General features: G+C 55.2%; 1 protein-coding gene across 1 annotated transcript; it reads left to right on the top strand.

Annotated features, from left to right (window-relative positions):
* The first annotated feature begins 516 nt into the window (after nt 1–516).
* Nucleotides 517–18,102, top strand: LOC127046519 (sialic acid-binding Ig-like lectin 15). Its single transcript, XM_050943668.1, has 6 exons — nt 517–588; nt 5,707–6,105; nt 6,729–7,076; nt 15,560–15,778; nt 16,320–16,361; nt 17,624–18,102. The coding sequence occupies exons 1-6, from the start codon at nt 549–551 to the stop codon at nt 17,665–17,667; spliced, it is 1,092 nt and encodes a 363-aa protein (XP_050799625.1). The 5' UTR covers nt 517–548; the 3' UTR covers nt 17,668–18,102.
* Nucleotides 18,103–19,936: the final 1,834 nt, after the last annotated feature.

The raw sequence follows: 19,936 nt of genomic DNA, 5'->3' as shown, positions 1-19,936 counted from the left end.
AAGGCAGTCGTAGGCCTGAGAATGTAAACTTCTGACCCCACGCCATATTGCCAGTTACCTGGAGCACTGCACCCCCCAACACTGGCACAGCCAGAACCCCCGGCGCTGACCTGGGTGCTGAGCGACTGTTTCTGACAAGCAGCAAAGAGTGAAAAAGGGAAGCACCTTCCCTCTCCATCGCCCTGGGCCCCAGAGTGTAACACCCCCACCACCACACACAGCTCAGCCACAGCGATCGGGGGTGGCGTGCCCGAGGCCCCCCCACGGTCTGCCTGTGCCCTCTCCTAGACCAAGGCTTGCGAGGCAGGGACAGGCTGCTACTGCCTGGGTTGTGAGGTGGGGGCGGGCGTCTGTGCCCCCCCATCTGTGGGCCTCTGGTGGCCCCCCTCCCCCCTCGTGCTCCAGCCTCATTCCCCGAGGGTGAGACTGTGGTTTTGCTGTCTCATGGGACAGGACATAATGAAATAACCAGTCGGGGACTTCCCCTTCCGTCTGAGCCCAGACCCTCCAGCGCCCGGAGCAGACAGCACCCAGCCCTGCCCGGAGCCATGGACCCCCGCTGCCTCTGGCTCTGGGGTCTGCTCACAGGTGGGTCTGGCTCTCACCCCCGCCCAGAGCGACGGACCCCCGCTGCCTCTGGCTCTGGGGTCTGCTCACAGGTGGGTCTGGCTCTCACCCCCGCCCAGAGCGACGGACCCCCGTGCCTCTGGCTCTGGGATCTGCTCACAGGTGGGTCTGGCTCTCACCCCCGCCCAGAGCGACGGACCCCCGCTGCCTCTGGCTCTGGGGTCTGCTCACAGGTGGGTCTGGCTCTCACCCCCGCCCAGAGCGACGGACCCCCGTGCCTCTGGCTCTGGGATCTGCTCACAGGTGGGTCTGGCTCTCACCCCCTGCCCGGAGCGGCGGACCCCCGTGCCTCTGGCTCTGGGATCTGCTCACAGGTGGGTCTGGCTCTCACCCCCTGCCCGGAGCGACGGACCCCCGCTGCCTCTGGGTCTGGGGTCTGCTCACAGGTAGGTCTGGCTCTCAGCTTCTGCCCGGAGCGACGGACCCCCGCTGCCTCCGGGGTCCGCTCACAGGTGGGTCTGGCTCTCACCCCCCCACCCGGAATGACAGACCCCCGCTGCCTCTGGCTCTGGGGTCTGCTCACAGGTAGGTCTGGCTCTCACTCCTTGCCAGGAGTGACGGACCCCCACTGCCTTTGGGGTCTGCTCACAGGTGGGTCTGGCTCTCACTCCACACCTGGAGTGACAGACCCCCGCTGTCTCTGGGGTCTGCTCACAGGTGGGTCTGGCTCTCACCTCCCGCCCGGAGTGATGGACCCCTGCTGCCTCTGGCTCTGGGAGGTGCTCCGAGGTGGGTCTGGCTGGTCCCCGTTCTGCCCCCGGGGGGTACAGGCAGGTCAGTGCTGTGGGTGAGGCTGGTGGTGGGAAGCAAGGCAGGGTCTGGGCAGTTCCCATCACCCAAGATGCCCAGGGCAGGTGGCTCCTCTGGATGGGGCGGGATGACGGGGCCTTGTGCACATGCAGTACACGAGGGTGCGAATTCGCACTCATGCCGGGGCAGAGGCAGAAGGGACCTAGTGCAGGTAGCGCAGGCCTGACTGGTGCTCGGTCCAGCACCCCTCGCAATGGGGGCTGGGGCCAGGCCGAGCCCTGCAACTTGGAACAAGGCTCCTTGTGCTTCTCTCTCCAGCTCCCCCAGCCTCTGCTGCCAGCTTCTCTGAGCCCCCTGCTGCCCCAAGCCCCTACCCCAACGCTACCCCCCACTGCTGACATATGTCACGTGGCCCCTGGTCCCACAGCCCAGGCTCTGTGCCCCATGGCCCTGCCCCACAGCCCTGCACCCCACAGCCCTGCGCCCCACGGCGCTGTACCCCACAGCCCTGCCCCACAGCCCTGCGCTGCCTCTGCCATGTGCCACTGCACCTGTACCCCAGGATCTGTGCCCGTCCTGTACCTCACAGCTCTGTGCCCATAGCCCAGTGCTGCCCCTGCCATGTACTGTGGCCCCTGCACCCACACACCTGGCACTCCCCCGCCAGCTCTGCACAGACTCAGCCGCACAGGCCCAGGGATGACATGCCATTGAACACCTGCTTCCTTCGCATTGTGGGGAACGTGGGCTCCTAGTAATAGGACGAGAATCATGTCTCATTCAGACGGCTAAATCCTGCTGCAGTGACGTGTGGCCCATTGTCCGTCACTGGCTGCTCTGGATACCAGCGTAAGCAAAAGTGCAGGTGGGTTTCTCAGTCCCACTGCGAGATGGCCTGTCTTTCAGGTATGTTATTTCTATGTACCTGGAGAACCAGCGAGCAATGTCCAGGTAACGATGGCCTCTGAATTCACATCAGTCTGCAGCTTGTCTCTGCCAAGGTGGCTCTGGCACCGTGTGGCTCCGCGTTGTCTCTGGATTTGTACTGGGTCTCCTCGCAAAAGTTCAGTCTCATCAGCTCCTCTCTCGAGTTCCTCCACCTTTCTCGCTAGGCCCATCATGGCTGCCGCGCTGCAGCTGAGAAGTTTGTTGGGCTTTGATCCTTTGACCACATGCACGGTGAATTTGCAGCCTTTGTCTCTGTAAGTTATTTCTGTGGTGAGCTGGCCCCGGCAGCTCAGAAACCTCCAGGGCTAGTCAGAGCTGGGCCAGGTGACGTCAGCGCTGGGAAGGTTGAAGGTGATTGTAAGTCCCTTCTCAGAGGACTGTGAGTCACTGTTAACGTTAATAGTCTTGCCAGGATGTCAGAGTCACAGACCAGATGCTCTGGGACTGCTCTGTGTGAAGCCAGCCAGGACTCTGGGGCAGCGTCCCCTCAGGGCACGCAGTCCAGGGCAAAAATCCTCCTCAGCTATGGCCTTCTTGGGTCTGACCTCAGAGCATTCACCACCCCTGTCCTCACCCTGCGCATCCCGCAGTGGGTCTGCCCGGGCAGGGCTCCTGGGGAAGCCAGAGGGCCCTGCACCCCAACTCCGCAGTCAGACGTGACTCTCAGCCAGCGTAAAATGGAAGGTTCATTAGTCGACAGTGTCACAGACTCACAGATCGTACCCACTCGTGGCCCCATGCGGTCCGTGGGGGGTGCCCCTTTCAGTGAGACAGCCCTTCTTGGGGGTCCACTCTCCCTCGGGGTCAGGCCCCTCCACCTCCTGGAGCCGCACCTCTCTGAGCCTCAGCACGTCTGTCTGTGCCATGGGCCCCCTCAGGGAGACCATGTGCTCTGGACCCCCTGGGCCTCTTCACCCCCGAAGGGGTTGATGCCCCCTGTTCTCTAGCCCGGAGCGACTCTCAGCCAGCGTAACACAGGAGGGCTTATTGAGAGTTGAACACAGCACAGGAAACTCTCAGGGTCTCAGGCCTGGCCTCCCTCATCTCCGCACATCCCAGTCCCCCTGCATCCAGGTGGGCTCTGCCTGCTCCCCCTCTCCAGCCCAGAGCCCCCCTGCTTCCCAGCTGGGCCTCCAATATCCCCGGCCCCAAGCCCCCTCTGTCCATTGTCTTCTCTCCAGGTAAACAGGGTCATAAAACAGGAAGGCCTGGGTCTCCTCTCCTCTCAGCCCTCCTCTGGCTGGAACCAGCTGGTCAGGTCACTGGGGTCCTCTCTTCACAGCCCATTGTCCTCCCACTGGCCAGAACCGGCTGTGACTCCTGAGCTACGTCTCCAGGTCACCAGGTCACCAGTCGCTGGGGTCTCCATCCTCCAGGCCATCGGCTGGGGTCTCGAGTCCCTCTCTGGTCCTCTGCACCAACAAACTCCCCCTCCCCTCACCTCGTTAAACCAGTAACAGCCAGGGACACTGAGTCCCACCCCCTCTGCATGCAACCCCCTGGAAAACACAGAAAAACCAAGAAAATGCCCCACTTCGTCACAGACAGGAACACAGCCTGGAACAGAACTTGTTAGCACAGAAATCAGTGACTTTCAGCCAAGTCCATCTGGGAGAAGCCTGGGCCAGATGCCCTGGACTCTGAGTCCCCCACCGCAGACCGAACTGGACCCAGCTGCCTGGCCTCTGACATGTCCATGGCCCCTCCTCTGATCTTTGTCTGGCTTCCTGGGCAAAGTGTCACCTGGTCTCATCCCCTTCCTGGTTCTCAGGTTACGAAGGGCACCGTCCATTACTTCTGTGCAGGCAGCTGGGCAGCCTTACCTGCCCCCGAGGGCCACAGCAAAAGTCACACACCCTTATTCCCACCACCTAGGCATTGGTCCAGTACCCTGGGAAATTGAGGTACACACAGTAGTCATACAAGATAGTAAGACTCACATACAACACAACAAGGGAAAATCTCAGTTCCTCACATCGGAATATTCTGGTTCACTCTCCAGACAGGCTTGGTGTCATCACAAGTGATAGATCCCAGAAACAACAGCTCTTGATTGTAGGTAATACCAGCCAACTCCCTGACTGCTTTGGTGTGGCAAACAGCTGGAGAACGTCCATATTTCATGTGTTTTTTACACCGTGTGCCTGTGCTGGACATGCATCATCTCTTGGGACATGACTTTTTCCACACCTTGTGCATGTAGGCTGGAATTTGTCCCTCTTAGTCAGAGACGTTCTCTCTCCTTTCCTCGGGGGTTTTTATAATTATGACCTTTTACAAGTGTCTGTTTACAGTTTCTAAGCTAGTTTCAGGTGTTTCAAGTTGCTCCTGCCTTTTGTTCTATTGTTTGACTAGCGCAGGCTGCTTTGCTATCTGTTCAGCTGTGGCTACGTTTAAATCTTGGTTCAGCTGTATCTGCTGTGAAAGGTTTTTATCGGTTAACCCAGTAACCAGTCTGTCTCTGATATTGCCATGTTCTACATCCCCAGATCAGTTTCCAGGCAATGTATAGAGCTCTTATAAAACACTCAATATTTTCCCCTGCTCCTGGAATTCTCTGGTGAAAACACACTCTTCCATGGACCTCATTTCTCTGCAGTATAAAGTGCACATCAAGCACAGCCAGAACCCTTTCCTAGCCATCTTTGTGTCTGTCTTCAGTAAAGTCAAAGGATTTAACTATCTGCTCTGCCTGCTTCCCCATCGCACACATTAAAGTAGATACCTGTGTATCTCCAGTGTCTTTGTGGAGTTTGTTTGCAATTCAAAACCTTGCAAAATACTGATCTCAAAGCTGAAGTTCTCTGGGTCATTGGCGAGCGGCATGTTGATTAGATTGTGCAGCTTTTGTTGCTTTGTTCCTTCTGTTTGCTGCCTCACTTGCTGTTTTCTTTCTATCTCTGTTCTTAGTTTACTCCTGACATCATGTTGGTCTGTGCCAGATATGGGCTGAGTACAGAGCTTCCTTCCCACAGAGAGACACTCCAGATGTGTTAAAGCAGCAAAGAGTCCTGTGGCACCTTATAGACTAACAGATGTTTTGGAGCATGAGCTTTCCTGGGTGAATACCCACTTCGTCGGATGCATGTAGTGGAAATTTCCAGGGGCAGGCACATGTATGCAAGCAAGCTAGAGATAATGAGGTAGTTCAGTCAGGGAAGATGAGGCCCTGTTCTAGCAGTTGAGGTGTGAAGACCAAGGGAGGAGATGTGTTGTGCCAGATATGAGACACTCTAGATGTGTTGATCGTAAGATCCTCTAATGCTCTGATAGGTAGGGCCCAGGTTAGCTTAGACAAGGTGTGTTACCCTCAGCGCCCCCGAGTGGCTGAACAGTGTAATACAGTTCACATCCCACCCCACCTTCCGTCTATGTCTCTAGGGGGCATGCTGCGGGGCGGCTGGGCACGGCCCAGCTGGGACATGTATGTCCCCCCCCAGATAACGGGGCTGAGAGGAGATTCCATTGTGCTGCCCTGCAACTTCACACACCCGGAACCCAACTACAGGGGTGACATCCAGGTGATCTGGAAGCCCGATATTTTCCAATGCCTGGTGAGCAACAGCAGCACCGAGACCAGGAGCTTCGACAACTGCACGACGGGGCAGGGGCCGAGTGGGCGCTACCGCCTGGCCGGGGACCCCCGGCGGCACAACCTCTCCCTGCACATCACCGGGCTGCGCTACGAGGACAGCAAAGGGTACAGGTGCCGCGTGGTTCTCCGACAAAATCCGACTTGGGCCTACGAGAACAAGATGGCGATAATGCTCAGTGTGGAAGGTACCGTGCCCGGGGTCAGGGTGCTGTGCCCTCAGAACCCGTCTAGGCAATCTCGGGGTCATGCACTCTCTGCCAGCCAGGGCCCTGCTGCTGGCCGCAGCCTGTGCAGGGGGGGAAGGATGTATATGGTGCCAGGGGCCCTGGGGTCTGTTCGCTCCCAGAGCTGGCGCTGCTCCCCTCTGAGAATGGCCCCGAGTGGAGCCCCCATGGCCTGGAGCCATCTGCGGTCGGAGTGCAGCATGCATCGGCCAGGCCTTTGTTTCAGGAGTGGGTGGGTGAGATTCTGTGGCCTGCGTTGTGCAGGAGATCAGACTAGATGCCATAATGGTCCCTTCTGACCTTAGATCTATGAGTCTATGGAGCCTGTCCCCTGGCTGCTGTGGGGTCAGATGGGCAGCTTCCTTGGCAAGTGCCGCCTGGGCCCCTGTGCTGCGTACCCAGTCAGGGCCTGCCCTGGGGATTGCTCTCGGCCAGGGATCACCCACCCTGAGAGGCCCCAGGCCTTTTCCCTGCCCCAGTGGGGGGTGTCTCCGTAGTGCCCAGCCCCAGGGCAGATGGGGGCAATCCCAGCACCCCATGGGCTGCCTGCTCCCCCATCGGTGCCTCCTCTCCTCTCCCCACAGCACGACCCAGCATCCTCAACCTCACACTGCTCCCCGGGCCCCTCCCTGTGCGGGTGGCCTGCACAGCGGAGGGGAACCCCGTGCCCAACATCACATGGCTGGGGCCGGCGGGGAGCGAGGTGGGGCAGCTGCAGAACACCACTGGGTCCCAGTACCAGACAACGCAGGTGCTGTCAGTGAGCCAGATCGGGACCTACACCTGCCGGGTGGAGAACGTGCACGGCCAGGCTGAGCGCTCAGCACTTGTGGGGCCCACAAGACCACCCCTGCTGCTCATCATCCTCCTCCCAGCAGCCCTGCTCCTGCTTGCTGGCCTCCTGCTGCTCGTCCTCTGCTGCCGACGGAAAGGTAGGGGAGTGGTGCACCCAGGCCAGCCCCCGCAGCGGGCCCGGGCCAGGGCAGGCGTCGTCTGGAGTGGCTGCAGCGAGGGCCTCAGCTCAGCACCACACCCCAGAGCCCCCAGCAAAGCAGGCCACGCTGCAGTGAAGCCCTCCCTCCGCCCCACGGTGCGCTGCCCACGCAGGGCGACCCCTGTCAGCCCCAGCCCAGAGCACAGAACCCGACGGGCCCTGTAGGTGCCTGGGGGCTGAGTGGGGAGGGGGTCCTGATGGGCCCTGCAGGGGTCCCAGGGCTGAGGGATGGGGCTCCCTCCCCAGATATCCCCTGCACCCCGGTGCTGTGGGGTGGGGGTGGATCCCTGTGTGACGGTGCTGCCTGTGGGAGCCAGCTGAGGTCACTCAATTAGGGTGAACTGCAAACAGAACGGGGCAGACAAACCCCAGACGCTGGTGGATATTCCAATACTTAGATTTATCAACCAGCACAAAACAACTTGATATTACCATACAGGTTACTCAGAAGTCCAAACACCACAGTTCCCTTAAAGTGCCCAGCCTCAGGCCTCCATCCAGACACACACCTAAGATATGATGATGATTCCTGTCCCTCAACTAAAGACATCCCCAGCTCTCCCATCCGCCACACAGACAGTCCCTACTCCATCACATAGGCACATTGTGCATTTTTAACTTTCTTAACAGCCTTACTCCATCTGAGACCTTCTGAAAGCTCCCCACACTGGATCTTTCAAAAGGAAAGTCAGTGGATCCATTCACCACAGAAAATTTCTGGCTGTTAGGAACTGAAACTTTCTGGATTAACTCACCTTCACACCCTGCTGTTGCAGTAAACTGCTTGCACAGGTTACCATGAGGATTCCTTTCCCTAGAAGCTGTTCTAAGCAACAATTCACCCCTCTCAGAAGTTCTGCCCTTACCCTCTTCACCCAGGGCTTGCTCTAAAGGAACACTTCCCTGAGCCACCACAGACTCTCTGGGTCTCACTTACATCCATGATCACCTCTGGCCCATCAGGTGGATTTCTACACAATCCCCTTTCAGGCAAACTCATAGACTTCCTAGATAAAAGATTAGAAGCATTCTCCTTCCCTTTGCCACACACAAGTTCAGGAATCTTTTCCTTCTTGCTACAAGTTTCCCAACTGTCAGTGGGTAACACAATTAAATCACCTTTTTGCTCTCCTTGTGCCCTGGCTAGGGTATCACCCTGGGCAGACAGAATTGCTACACCCTTTTCCAACCACACATTAGCAGCTGGCAAACTATAAGCACTAGAATTGTCTGGTCTCTGGGACTTTGCTACGACACTAACTGGATGCAACCTAGTCACAGTGCCATTCTCCCCAGCAGACATGAACTTAGGACCATTCCCTTCCTGGGCTTTAGCTGTATCCACAACCAACTCTGAGGCAACTGCACTATTCTCAACCCTCACAGGCTGAAAGGCAGCTTCTGTCTACTCCACAAACACAGAAGAGCCGGAGACACATTCTCCTTCACCAGACACACAGCTTGGGATCTCATTTCACTTGTCCCAGCACAAGGGGCTGTTCACAGACAACTGCTTGGAGACCAAGGTAGCTCCCTCCATAGGCCAGTCAATACCCCTGACAGACACAGGTACATTCCCTTCACTGTCACATTTTCAGGACTGGCGCTAGGGGTTTTAGCGCCCTAGGCGCACGGCAATTTCACCGGCCCGCGCCCTGGTCCTGTGGCTCTGGTGGAGCTGCCGCAGTGGTGCCTGAGGGAGGTCCACCGGAGCCACGGGAGCAGCCGACCATCTGCTGGCATGACTGTGGCAGCTCCACCGGAGCCGCCTGCCGCCCCCTCCGGCAAAATGCCGCCTACCAATAATCCTGGCGCCCTAGGCGATTGCCTTGGCCACCTAAATGGTAGCGCCAGCCCTGCACATTTCTCCACACAGGAAACAGGTAAGGGATAGGGACACTCATCTTCCACTATCCCTGTCTTCCCAAACTGCTGACTAGACAAAGCCATCGGCTCACAAGGCTGCCTAGGCTCCTCCAAAATCTTGTCCTCCTCCCCCTTGTCTTGATCTAATTCCAGATTCACTTCTGAGCCATTAGACAGACACTCAGAAACTTCATTCACAGAAGTTTCTGTGTGTCTGTCTAAACAGCTATTTCCCACCAGGTTAGAATCCCCTCTCCCCGGCCATAGCAAAACTGGTTACACACAGAAAACTGCCCAGAGCAATGTAATATATCACCATAGTTATAAACTGGACTTCCAGGAGGATACAGTTTCTGCTGTCCTTCCCTTGCTTCTTTGACTTGGAGCTGGAGTCTGGCAGTTTCTTGGTGCATCTTGTGAGTCTCCTGTTGCCTCTGTTGAGTTTTCTCCTCAGCAGCCAGCAGCTCCAGACGCCCCTTATGAGCTTTTGCTTCCAATTCAGCCTTTTTTTGCATTTCCAGCAATCGAAAATCTGCTAGATTCCGTTCATGCTCCAGTTGCAGTTTATTTGCTGCCTTTTGCATTCTAATTGCTTCTCTGTCATCAGGTAGGGGCTGTGCTCCTGCCTCCTGATCACCGGCCATTAGCAGATCTCTCAGTTCTTGATTTGTAGCTTTCTTTCTAATGCCTGTCCCCTTTTCTGAACACAAATCTTCCAGGGCTTTTTTGTCAAGACCCTTATATGCTCCTTGCTCATCCATTGCAACTGCTTGTTAACCAACCAAACTCTCAATCCCAAAATTCGAATTCGGATAGCGTGGGGTTCTGACCCAAAGCTTAATTGACCTGGTTCTGTGGATCTGCTGACTACGCCACTGTGACGGTGCTGCCCGTGGGAGCCAGCTGAGGTCACTCAGTTAGGGTGAACTGCAAACAGAACGGGGCAGACCAACACCCTGGCACTGCCCCTTGCTCACAGCCATGTTTCCATGGCACCAGACTCTGCAGTGCCGCAGGCTCCAGAACTGTGGGGGTGAGCAGGGGATGCAGGACAGAGCCCAAGTTGGCACCGGCACCATCTCTGACGTCTCCACCTTGTTCTCTTACAGGCCAATGCCGGGTCCCGGGGAGGTGAGTGTCCTTACAGAGCCTGTGTGTGTCAGTGGGTGTGCAGGGCTGTGGGTGTGTCTAGGCAGGTATGTCAGTGGGGTGTATCTTGGCTGGTGTCCGAGGACATGGTGTGCATAGTGGGTGGGTGTGCAAGGCCTGTATGTGTGTGCCTGAGTGGGTATGTGAAGGGGTGTGTGTGTGTGTATCTGGGTCGGTATGCAAGGGCAGGGTTTGTGTCAGTGGGATTGTGTCTAGGTGTGTGTGTGAGGGCTGGGGGTGCATAGTAGGCAGGTGTGCAAGGCCTGGTTGGGAGTGTCAGGGGGTGGGTGTGCAAAGGCAGGGGCTGTGTCTGGGCAGGTGTGTTTAGGCAAGTGTGTGAGGGCAGGGTGTATGGAGTGGGTGTGTGTGAGAGGCCTAAGTGTGTGTCTCAGTGGGTAGGTGTGTGTGATGCAGTAGGGGCTGTCTGTGTGGTGAGCGGGAGAGCAGGGGAGGACTTTAGGGGATGGACGATGCCAGGGCCTGTAACCTGAGCTAGGTAAGGGAGGGGAAAGGTCAACACCTTTGCCCGGGAAGGGGGACAAAGGAAGGGAGTGGCAGGAGGGAAGCAGTTGGAGTTTGGGCTTGGGGCTGTGTGGGCGGAATTCAGGGTATCCTAGCTAGGATCCAAGCACCCTGAAAGCCCAGAAGGACTCGGTGGAGGGGTCCTGACTGTGCCTGCAAGCTCTGCTGTAACCTGTGTTCCTGTTGTCCAATAAACCTTCTGTTTTACTGGCTGGCTGAGAGTCACTGTGGGTCCCCGGTGGGGTGTCAGCAGGTGTCTGTGTCAGTGGGTGGTGGGGTGTGGGAAGTGCATATTGGTCGGTGTGTCTGGGTGGGTACGTGAGGTCAGGGTGTGTGGGTGGGTGGGCAGGTGTGTGAGGAAAGGGTGTGTGTATGGGTGCATGTGCGAGGACAGGGGGTATCAGTGGGTGGTTGTGTGTGTCTGGGCAGGTGTGTAAGGGCAGCGTGCATGTCTGGGGAGGTGTGTGTGGGCAGGGGTGTTCCTGGGTGGGTGTTCAAGGGCAGGAGCTGTCAGTGGGTGATGTATGTATGTCTCGGTGTGTGTTTGAGGGCAGAGTGTATGTGTGTGTGCGCGCAAGGATGGGGTGTGTCTGGGTGGGTGCGCAAAGACAGGGTATGTGTCTGGGCAGATGTGCAAGGGTAGGGGGTGCCAGGGTGTGTGTGTGAGGGCAGAGGGTGTCAATGTGTGGTTGTGTGTGTCTAGGCAGATGTGCAGGGGCAGAGAGGATGCCGAACTGTGTGCACAAGGGAAGGGTGTGAGTGTGAGCGGGTGTGTGAGACAGGGTGTGTGTGAGAGCGGGTATGTGAGGGCAGAGGGTGTCAATGGGTGGGTGGGTGTGCGAGGGCAGATGTGTGTGTGTGAGTGGGTGTGTGAGGGCGGGGGGGTCTGTGACGCCATGTTCTCTGCACCACTTTGTGCCACTCACCCACTCGTTCCCTTGTGCCCCATGCTGGTGCTGCCCCCTGCAGACTGGTTCTTTGCACCCCCGATCACAACAGGGCGCAGGGCTGTGCTGGGGACCTTGCTCTGCTCATGGCTGGAGTGAGACTACATCCCCCCCAGCGGACTCGTGGGGCCAGGCGGTCGGTCTGTCTGGGCTGGGCTGGCCCGGCAGGGTGGCGCCCCACAGTGTGTGCCAGGGATGGTGCTATGGGGGGCTGGGCTGGGCCTCTCCCAGGGCAGTCAGGCCGAGCTCCCGTGTCTAACCTGCTTCCTTCGCCCAGGGAGCCAGCAGCCCCGGCGGGCCCCACCCAGGATGCACCTTGCACAGGTAGGAGCCGGGCATGGCCCTGGGCCAGCTGCATGGGGCTGGGGTGGGGGAGGGCGCTCAGGGTAGGTGCAGCACAGGCAGTGTGCCAGGCCAATGGCACCTTGCCGCACCTCTCGTGTGTGGGCATGTGGGGGGCTGGAAGCATGTGGGGGGCTGGGGAGGGCGCGTGGGACATTGGGGGTGTGGGGGAGGGGCATACCAAGTATCTGCCAATTCCCCTCCCTTCCCAGAAGTACCAAAAATTAGTAACTTTAAAAAACAAAATATTCTGGCATCAAAACTTGCTGCCTACCTGTGACGGTGCTGCCCGTGGGAGCCAGCTGAGGTCACTCAATCAGGGTGAACTGCAAACAAAACGGGGCAGACAAACCCCAAATGCTGGTGGTTATTCCAATACTTAGATTTACCAACCAGCACAGAACAGCTTCTACAGTACCTCTCTGGTTACTCAGAAGTCCAAACCATGCAGTTCCCTTAAAGTGCCCAGCCTCAGGCCTCCGTCCAGACACACACGTCAGATATGATGATGATTCCTGAAAATCTTATCTCATCATATAAAAGATAAAGTTCTTCCAATCCCAAAAGATCAGCCACACACCCAGGTCCAATTGTAACTTAGATCTTACCCAAAACACACGCTACAGCCAATTCTTATTAACTGAGCTAAAATTTATTAAAAAAGAAAAGAGAGAGAGAGTTGGTTAAAAGATCAATATACAGACAGACTTGAATTCAATTCTTGAGGTTCAGATACACAACAGAAGTGAGTTTGTAGTTTCCAAAAGTCCTTTTAGAAATAGTCCATAGGTTATAGTCCAATGTCTATATTTGGGGTGGCTCCAGTCAATGACTGGGGATCTCAATCCTTGTGGCTTAAGGTTTCCCCTTCTTGAAACCCAAAGCAGATCTGAGATGAAGCAGGATCGTGTCCCAGGTTCTTATACATTTCCTGCAGCCTTTCGGCCTGAGAAAACAATAGGCTTAACTCCTTCTCCCAACCATCCTGGCAATTAGCACAGAGTAATTTATCCATTAAACAGTTCAGATCCAGGTTACCACAACCTTCAGAGAGACACATAGACAATAATACTATTGCACTCAAGTATCTTCCTAAATGTTAATATTCCATGTTTGATCTTTGAATTAAAGCTATAGCAATAGACAAGACTTGTTTGCTTACATCACAAGACCTGAGCAAACACCTCCCCTTCTACCTCTCCCAATGCAGACTTGCATTTCAAAGCTCTGCTCATTTACAGATCTTCCTAACCAGACCTTAAGCTTCACCCATGGGTCAGGTCAGTGGGTGAGGTGAGTTAATTAACTCTTTCTGGCCCTGTCACCTTTCAATGAGATATTATATTATACTCATAACGTCACACTCCCCTCGACCAATCTGAATGAGCCAGGCAGGCCCAGCCCCATGCACAGCCCCCGACAAAAGTGCAAGTTGACAGGGCCTTCACCAAACCCAGTAGATTTGACCAGCTGCCCCATTGCCATGTGTGTGTCGTGCCTCCCTGGGGAGCTGCATGGAAACAGGTGTCACCTCCCTGCCTCCACAGGGTGCAAAGGGCTGCCCAGACCTGCCCCCCCAGCCTCCCTCCCAATTCAGCCATTCCCTGCCTGTACATAAAAGCGGCCACAATGGGTCAGACCAAAGGTCCATCTAGCCCCATATCCTGTCTGCCGACAGCAGCCAATGCCAGGTGCCCCAGAGGGAATGAACAGAACAGGGAATCAGCACGAGATCCAGCCTCTGTCGCTCATTCCCAATTTCACAGCAGTCAGAGGTTTTAGGGACACCGGGAGCAGGGGGTTGCATTCGTGACCACCTTGCCTAGTAGCCATTGATGGATCTGTCCTCCAGGAACTTTGTCTGTTATGAACCCAATTATACTTTCAGCCTTCACAACATCCCCTGGCAAGGAGTTCCGCTGGTTGACCATGTGAAATATTTCCTTATGTTTGTTCTAAACTGGCTGCCTATTAATTTCATTTGGTGACCCTTGGTTCTTGTGTTATGAGAAGGAGTAAATAACACTTCCCTTTCTCCACACCAGTCATGATTTTACAGACCTCAATCGTATCCCCCCTTAGTCGTCTCTTTTCCAAGCTGAAAAGTCCCAGTCTTATTGATCTCTCCTCATATGGCTGCTGCTCCACACCCCTAATCATTTTTGTTGCCCTTTTCTGAACCTTTTCCAGTTCCAATAGATCTTTTTTGAGATGGGGTGACCACATCTGCACACAGTATTCAAGATGTCGGCGTAGCATGGATTTATATAGAGACAATAAGATATTTCCTGTCTTATTATCTCTCCCTTTCTTAATGATGCCCAACATTCTGTTCACTTTTTTGACTGCAGCTTCACATTGCGTGGATGTTTTCAGAGAACTCTCCACAGTGACTCCAAGATCTTTCTTGAGTGGGAACAGCTAATTTAGACCCCATCATTTTATATGTAGAGTTGGGATTATGTTTTCCAATGTGCATTTCTTTGCATTTATCAACATGGAATTTCATCTGCCATTTTGTTGCCCAGTCACCCAGTTTTGTGAGATCCTTTTGTAGCTCTTCACAGTCTGCCTGGGACTTAACTATCTTGAGTAATTTTGTATCATCTGCAAATTTTGCCACCTCACTGTTTACCCCTTTCTCCAGATCATTTATGAATTGTTGAACAGCAGGGGTCCTAGTACAGATCCCTAGGGCCCCCTGCTATTATCTCTCTCTGCTGTGAAAACTGTCCATTTTTCCTACCCGTTGTTTCCTGTGTTTTAACCAGTTACTCATCCCTGACAAGACCTTCCTCTTATCCCATAGCAGCTTACTTTGCTTAAGAGCTTTTGGTGAGGGACCTTGTCACAGGCTTTCTCAAAGTCCAAGTACACTATATCCACCCTGGTCCACATGTTTGACCCCCTCAATGAATTGTAATAGCTTGGTGAGGCATGATTTCCCTTTACAGAAACCATGTTGACTCTTCCCCCAACAAGTTATGTTCTTCTGTGTGTCTGACAATTCGGTTCTTTACTAAAGTTTCAACCAATTTGCCTAGTACTGAAGTCAGGCTCACCAGCCTGTAATTGCTGGGATCGTCTCTGGAGCTATCCACTAGTCAGGTGGTATAGAAGCTGATTTAAATGATAGGTTACAAACCACAGTTAGTAGTTCTGCAATTTCACATTTGAGTTTCTGCAGAACTCTTGGGTGATACCACCTGGTCCTGGTGACTTGTTGCTGTTTAATTTATCCAAAACCTCCTCTACTGACACCTCAGTCTGGGACAGTTCTTCAGATCTGTCACCTAAAAAGAATGGCCCAGGTGTGGGAATCTCCCCCACATTCTCTGCAGCGGAGATTGATGCAAAGAATTCACTCAGCTTCTCCGCAATGGCCTTGTCTTCCTCGAGTGCTCCTTCAGCACCTCCAGCATCCAGTGGCCCCACTGATAGTTTGCCAGGCTTCCTGCTTCTGATTTACTTACGGAATTTTCAGCTGTTAGTTTTTGTGACATTAGCTCGATGCTCATCACATGCTTTCTTGGCCTCATTACACTTACACACGTGCCTTCCCGGAGTCCATGCTCCTTTCTCTTTTCCTCGCCAGGAGGAAGGGAGAGTGCAGGGAGAGCTCAGCCTGGTGAGGCCAATACTTGCTCTCCCCGCCAGCCAGCTGCTCACGCCGATGGGCTGCCTCCTGCCCAGGCCCTGTCCCAGCCTGGGCTCAGCTCCCCTGTAAGGCAGCTGCCTGTGTCTCCAGCAGAGAACCCAGACAGCTGCACCTATGCAGATCTGATCTTCCCCAGCACTGGGGCCGGCAGAAGAGGTGAGTGGACGAGCCGGGCTGGGGAAGGATCCCAGACTATCCCTGCTCCGTGCCAGGCTGCAGGGGATGGTGCCCCACCCAGCCCCGCAGCCCCATGCGGAAGCTGTGCTAACCTGGCACCGGCCCCATGCCCTGCACACCTTCCCTCTGTATCAGCGCTGGCCCACATGGACCAGGCGTGACCCTCCTGACCCAGCCCTGCACTATCTGTGCCCGCGGCCCATGCCCAGAGCATGATCCCTCGCCAGGCCAGGGCTGGCAGACACTGGCATGGAGCTGAGCATTGGAGCGTGGGGCTGGGTGTTGGAGGGCGATCCCGCCTGCCCTGCTGTGCCAGGGCCTGGGCCCAGGCCCTGTGAGCATGGGGGCTGGAGGGGGAGCGGCTGGCATGGCAGTGTTTGCTTCTCCTGCAGCAGTGGGCCCCAGGTGGGAGCTTGTTGGGGCAGCATGGCCGTGGGGAGGGGTAGCACCCAGAAGGGGGCAGGGTGTGTGGGGCCTTTCCCTGGCACCCATTCTGCTAACTGCAGTTCCTCTGCCTCAGGTCCCCAGCCTGCAGCCCAGAGCCCCCCAGCACCAGCAGAAGGTAAGTGGTGCTTCTGGCCACAGTGGACTGGCCTGGTGGGAGCATCCGGAGACAAATATCCCCCGGGGGAACAGCCTGGCCAGCAGCCTGGGTCATGCTGACTCCCCCCAGGGCCCCATTGCAGGAGAGTCGCTGGTTTCCTGTGGCCCTGCTGGGCACCGCCCCCTCGCCACACGTTACCAGCGGGAGCTCTACACGCCATCCGAACGACCCCACACCCCATGGGGAGAAGGGACACCCCCTGCCATGGCCTGACAGACGCCTCCTTCCCCACACCACAGGCCTGGTGGGAGGCAGCTCCAGCGAGTCACCCCGTGGGGGCAGGGACTGGCGAGGGAAGCTGTGGTTCAGCGTTGCTGTGTGGTTATTAAACACCAGAGGCATCTGGGTGAGGGATCCCTGTATAAACAGCCCCTGTGCCTCACCCCAGAGGGGCTGCATCTCTGCACCAGGCAAGGGGTCCCTGTATAAACAGCCCTTGTGCCTCACCCCAGAGGGGCTGCATCTCTGCACCAGGTGAGGAGTCCCTGTATAAACAGCCCTTGTGCCTCACCCCAGAGGGGCCGCATCTCTGCACCGGGCAAGGGGTCCCTGTATAAACGGCCCCTGTGCCTCACCCCAGAGGGGCCGCATCTCTGCACCGGGCGAGGGGTCCCTGTATAAACAGTCCCGGTGTCCCACCCCAGAGGGGCCGCATCTCCGCACCGGGCAAGGGGACCCTGTATAAACAGCCCCTGGTGTCCCAGTCCACAGGGGCTGCATCTCCACACCAGGCAAGGGGTCCCTGTATAAACAGCCCGTGGTGTCCCAGTCCACAGGGGCTGCATCTCCGCACCGGGTGAGGGGTCCCTGTATAAACAGTCCCGGTGTCCCACCCCAGAGGGGCCGCATCTCTGCACCGAGCGAGGGGTCCCTGTATAAACAGCCCCTGGTGTCCCAGCCCACAGGGGCCGCATCTCTGCACCGGGTGAGGGGTCCCTGTATAAACAGCCCCTGGTGTCCCACCTCAGAGGCAGGCGCGTCTCCACACTGAGTGAGAAGTCCTTGTGTAAGCCTTCCTGGTACCCCCACCCCAGAAGCAGGCGCATCTCTGTGCCAGGCGAGGGGTCCCTGTACAAACAGCCCCTGATGTCCCACCCCAGAGGCAGGTGCATCTCTGCACCAGGCAAGGGGTCCCTGTATAAGCAGCCCTGGTGCCCTCACCCCAGCATTGGGCAAGGGGTCCCAGGACCGTTTTCTAACTCATTCAGGTCTCTCTGCAGAGGTCACCTATTCTGAGCTGATGCCATCCAGGGGACCCAGGTGAGCTGTCCATCCCGGCACCCTCCCTGCCCCGTTCCCTGTGAAGTTACCGCACAAGGCACTGCCGCCTGGAGCAACCCACCTCAGCGAAGCAACACTCAGCAGCCTTGCCTGGGGCTGTGAGCGCAGCCACCCGCCCTCCCTGACATGTTCTTCTGTACCAGACACAGGCCAGCTACAGCGCTTGCTTCTAGGCCGGCTGTGCTCAGCAGCAGGTCCCTCGTTCTGCCAGCGCTCGCTGAGTAACGTGATACACACCTGTCATAAACAGATAAGTAAGAGTTAATAGAACAGAAGTAAAAGCAGCAAAGAATCCTGTGGCACCTTATAGACTAACAGACGTTTTGGAGCATGATACTTAACAAGATCAGTGAGCCTGGCTGTCACCTGACCAGAGGACCAATCAGGGGACAGGAGACTTTCAAATCTTGAGGGAGGGAAGTTTGTGTGTGTGCTGTTAGTGTTGGTGGTTGTTCTCTCTGGGTTCTGAGAGGGACCAGACGTGCAACCAGGTTTCTCTCCAATCTCCCTAATACAGGTTCTTATAGATTTAAAATAGTAAATACTAGGTGATAAGGCGAGTTAGGTTTATGTTTGTTTTCTTTATTTGCAAATGTGTATTTTGCTGGAAGGATTTTAATTTGTACTTGTATACTCAGGCTGGGAGGGTATTCCCAGTGTCTATAGCTGAAAGACCCTGTAACATATTCTATCTTAAATTTACAAAGATAATTTTTACTGTTTTTCTCTCTTTAATTAAAAGTTTCTTGTTTAAGAACCAGATTGTTTTTTTATTCTGGTGAGACCCCAGGGGACTGGGTCTGGATTCACCAGGGAACTGGTGGGGAGAAAGGAGGGAAGGGGGGGAGAGAGAGGTTAATTTCTCTCTGTGTTAGGATTACTGTCTCTCTCAGGGAGAGTCTGGGAGGGGGAGAGAGAAGGAGGGGGGATTTTCCTCTCTGTTTCAAGATTCAAGGAGTTTGAATCACAGCAATCTTCCAGGGTAACCCAGGGAGGGGAAGTCTGGGAGAGGCAACGGTGGGGGAAAGGGTTTACTTTCCTTGTGTTAAGATCCAGAGAGTCTGGGTCTTGGGGGGCCCGGGCAAGGTTTTGGGGGAACCAGAGTGTACCAGGCACTGGAATTCCTGGCTGGTGGCAGCGCTACAGGTTCTAAGCTGGTAATTGAGCTTAGAAGAATTCATGCTGGTACCCCATCTTTTGGACTCTAAGGCTCAGAGTGGGGAATTATACCATGACGTGGTGTGCAGCGTGTGGGATAGATAGATAGATAGATAGAATCCAAAAGCCAGTGAGGTTTTTATTTCTCTCCCTGCTAGCTATCTGCAGGCAGACTGAGGTTTGGGTTTAGAAGCAAAAGCCAGTAGGATTTTTTCTTTCTCTTTCCCTGCTAGCTGTGTGTAAAGCAGGCTAGAGGAGATTGTTTTTAAAAGCAAAGGTCTGCAAGTTTTTTTGGTCTCTCCCTTCTGAGTACTCTGAAGGCAAAGGCACTAGGGTTTAACAAGGATCTTTGTTAAACAGAGGGACTCCAGCTGTGAGTCAGCAAACACCAACAAAACACATTTGCAAATGAATGGGTTTTTTTTCTTTCTAACTCTGTCGGGAATAGCTAAGTAGAAGGAGTTAAAAAAAGACTCTGTTGCTAAGCAACCCGAAGAAGGCAACAGAAAAGCAGCATTTCATGCAGTAAACACCAGAGGGCGCCCCAACACCAGAAAGCAGGAATCATGAGTGCCAAGGATGCCCTGAAACAGGAACGAGCGAGACTGGAGGCAGAGGAACAAATCAAAGACGCAGACCACAGGCGAGACATGGAAAAGAAACTACAAGAACTAGAAATAAAACAAAAAGAGATGGAGCTGAGAGAAAGAGAAAGAGAGGCTGCCCACAGGAGAGAGCTGGAGATAAAAGAAAAAGAGTGGGAAAGAGAGAGGGAAGAGAAGGAAAAAGAGAGAAAGCATGAATTGGAATTAGCGCAGGCTGGGCAGCATGCTCCAGCCAACCCTAACAACCCTTCGCCAGTTATTGTTCCACATCCCAGGAGATTTCCCACCTACAAGGCAGGTGATGACACTGAGGCCTTCCTAGAAAATTTTGAAAGGACCTGCCATGGGTACAACATCTCTGAAGACCAGTACCTGATAGAACTGAGGCCACTGCTCAGTGGACCCTTAGCAGAGGTGGCGGCTGAAATGCCTAAGGAACACATGAACGATTATAAACTTTTTCAAACCAAGGCCAAAATCAGAATGGGG

Source organism: Gopherus flavomarginatus, chromosome 3 (assembly GCF_025201925.1).
Source record: "Gopherus flavomarginatus isolate rGopFla2 chromosome 3, rGopFla2.mat.asm, whole genome shotgun sequence".
NCBI classification, from domain to species: domain Eukaryota; kingdom Metazoa; phylum Chordata; order Testudines; family Testudinidae; genus Gopherus; species Gopherus flavomarginatus.
This window is presented reverse-complemented; position numbering and strand designations above follow the sequence as displayed.

Coding starts and splice junctions, on each gene's coding strand:
- LOC127046519 (XM_050943668.1), top strand. CDS start 549: ATGGACCCCCGCTGCCTCTGGCTCTGGGGTCTGCTCACAG. Junction 589..5,706: donor GCTCTGGGGTCTGCTCACAG/GTGGGTCTGGCT, acceptor CTATGTCTCTAG/GGGGCATGCTGCGGGGCGGC. Junction 15,779..16,319: donor CACTGGGGCCGGCAGAAGAG/GTGAGTGGACGA, acceptor CCTCTGCCTCAG/GTCCCCAGCCTGCAGCCCAG.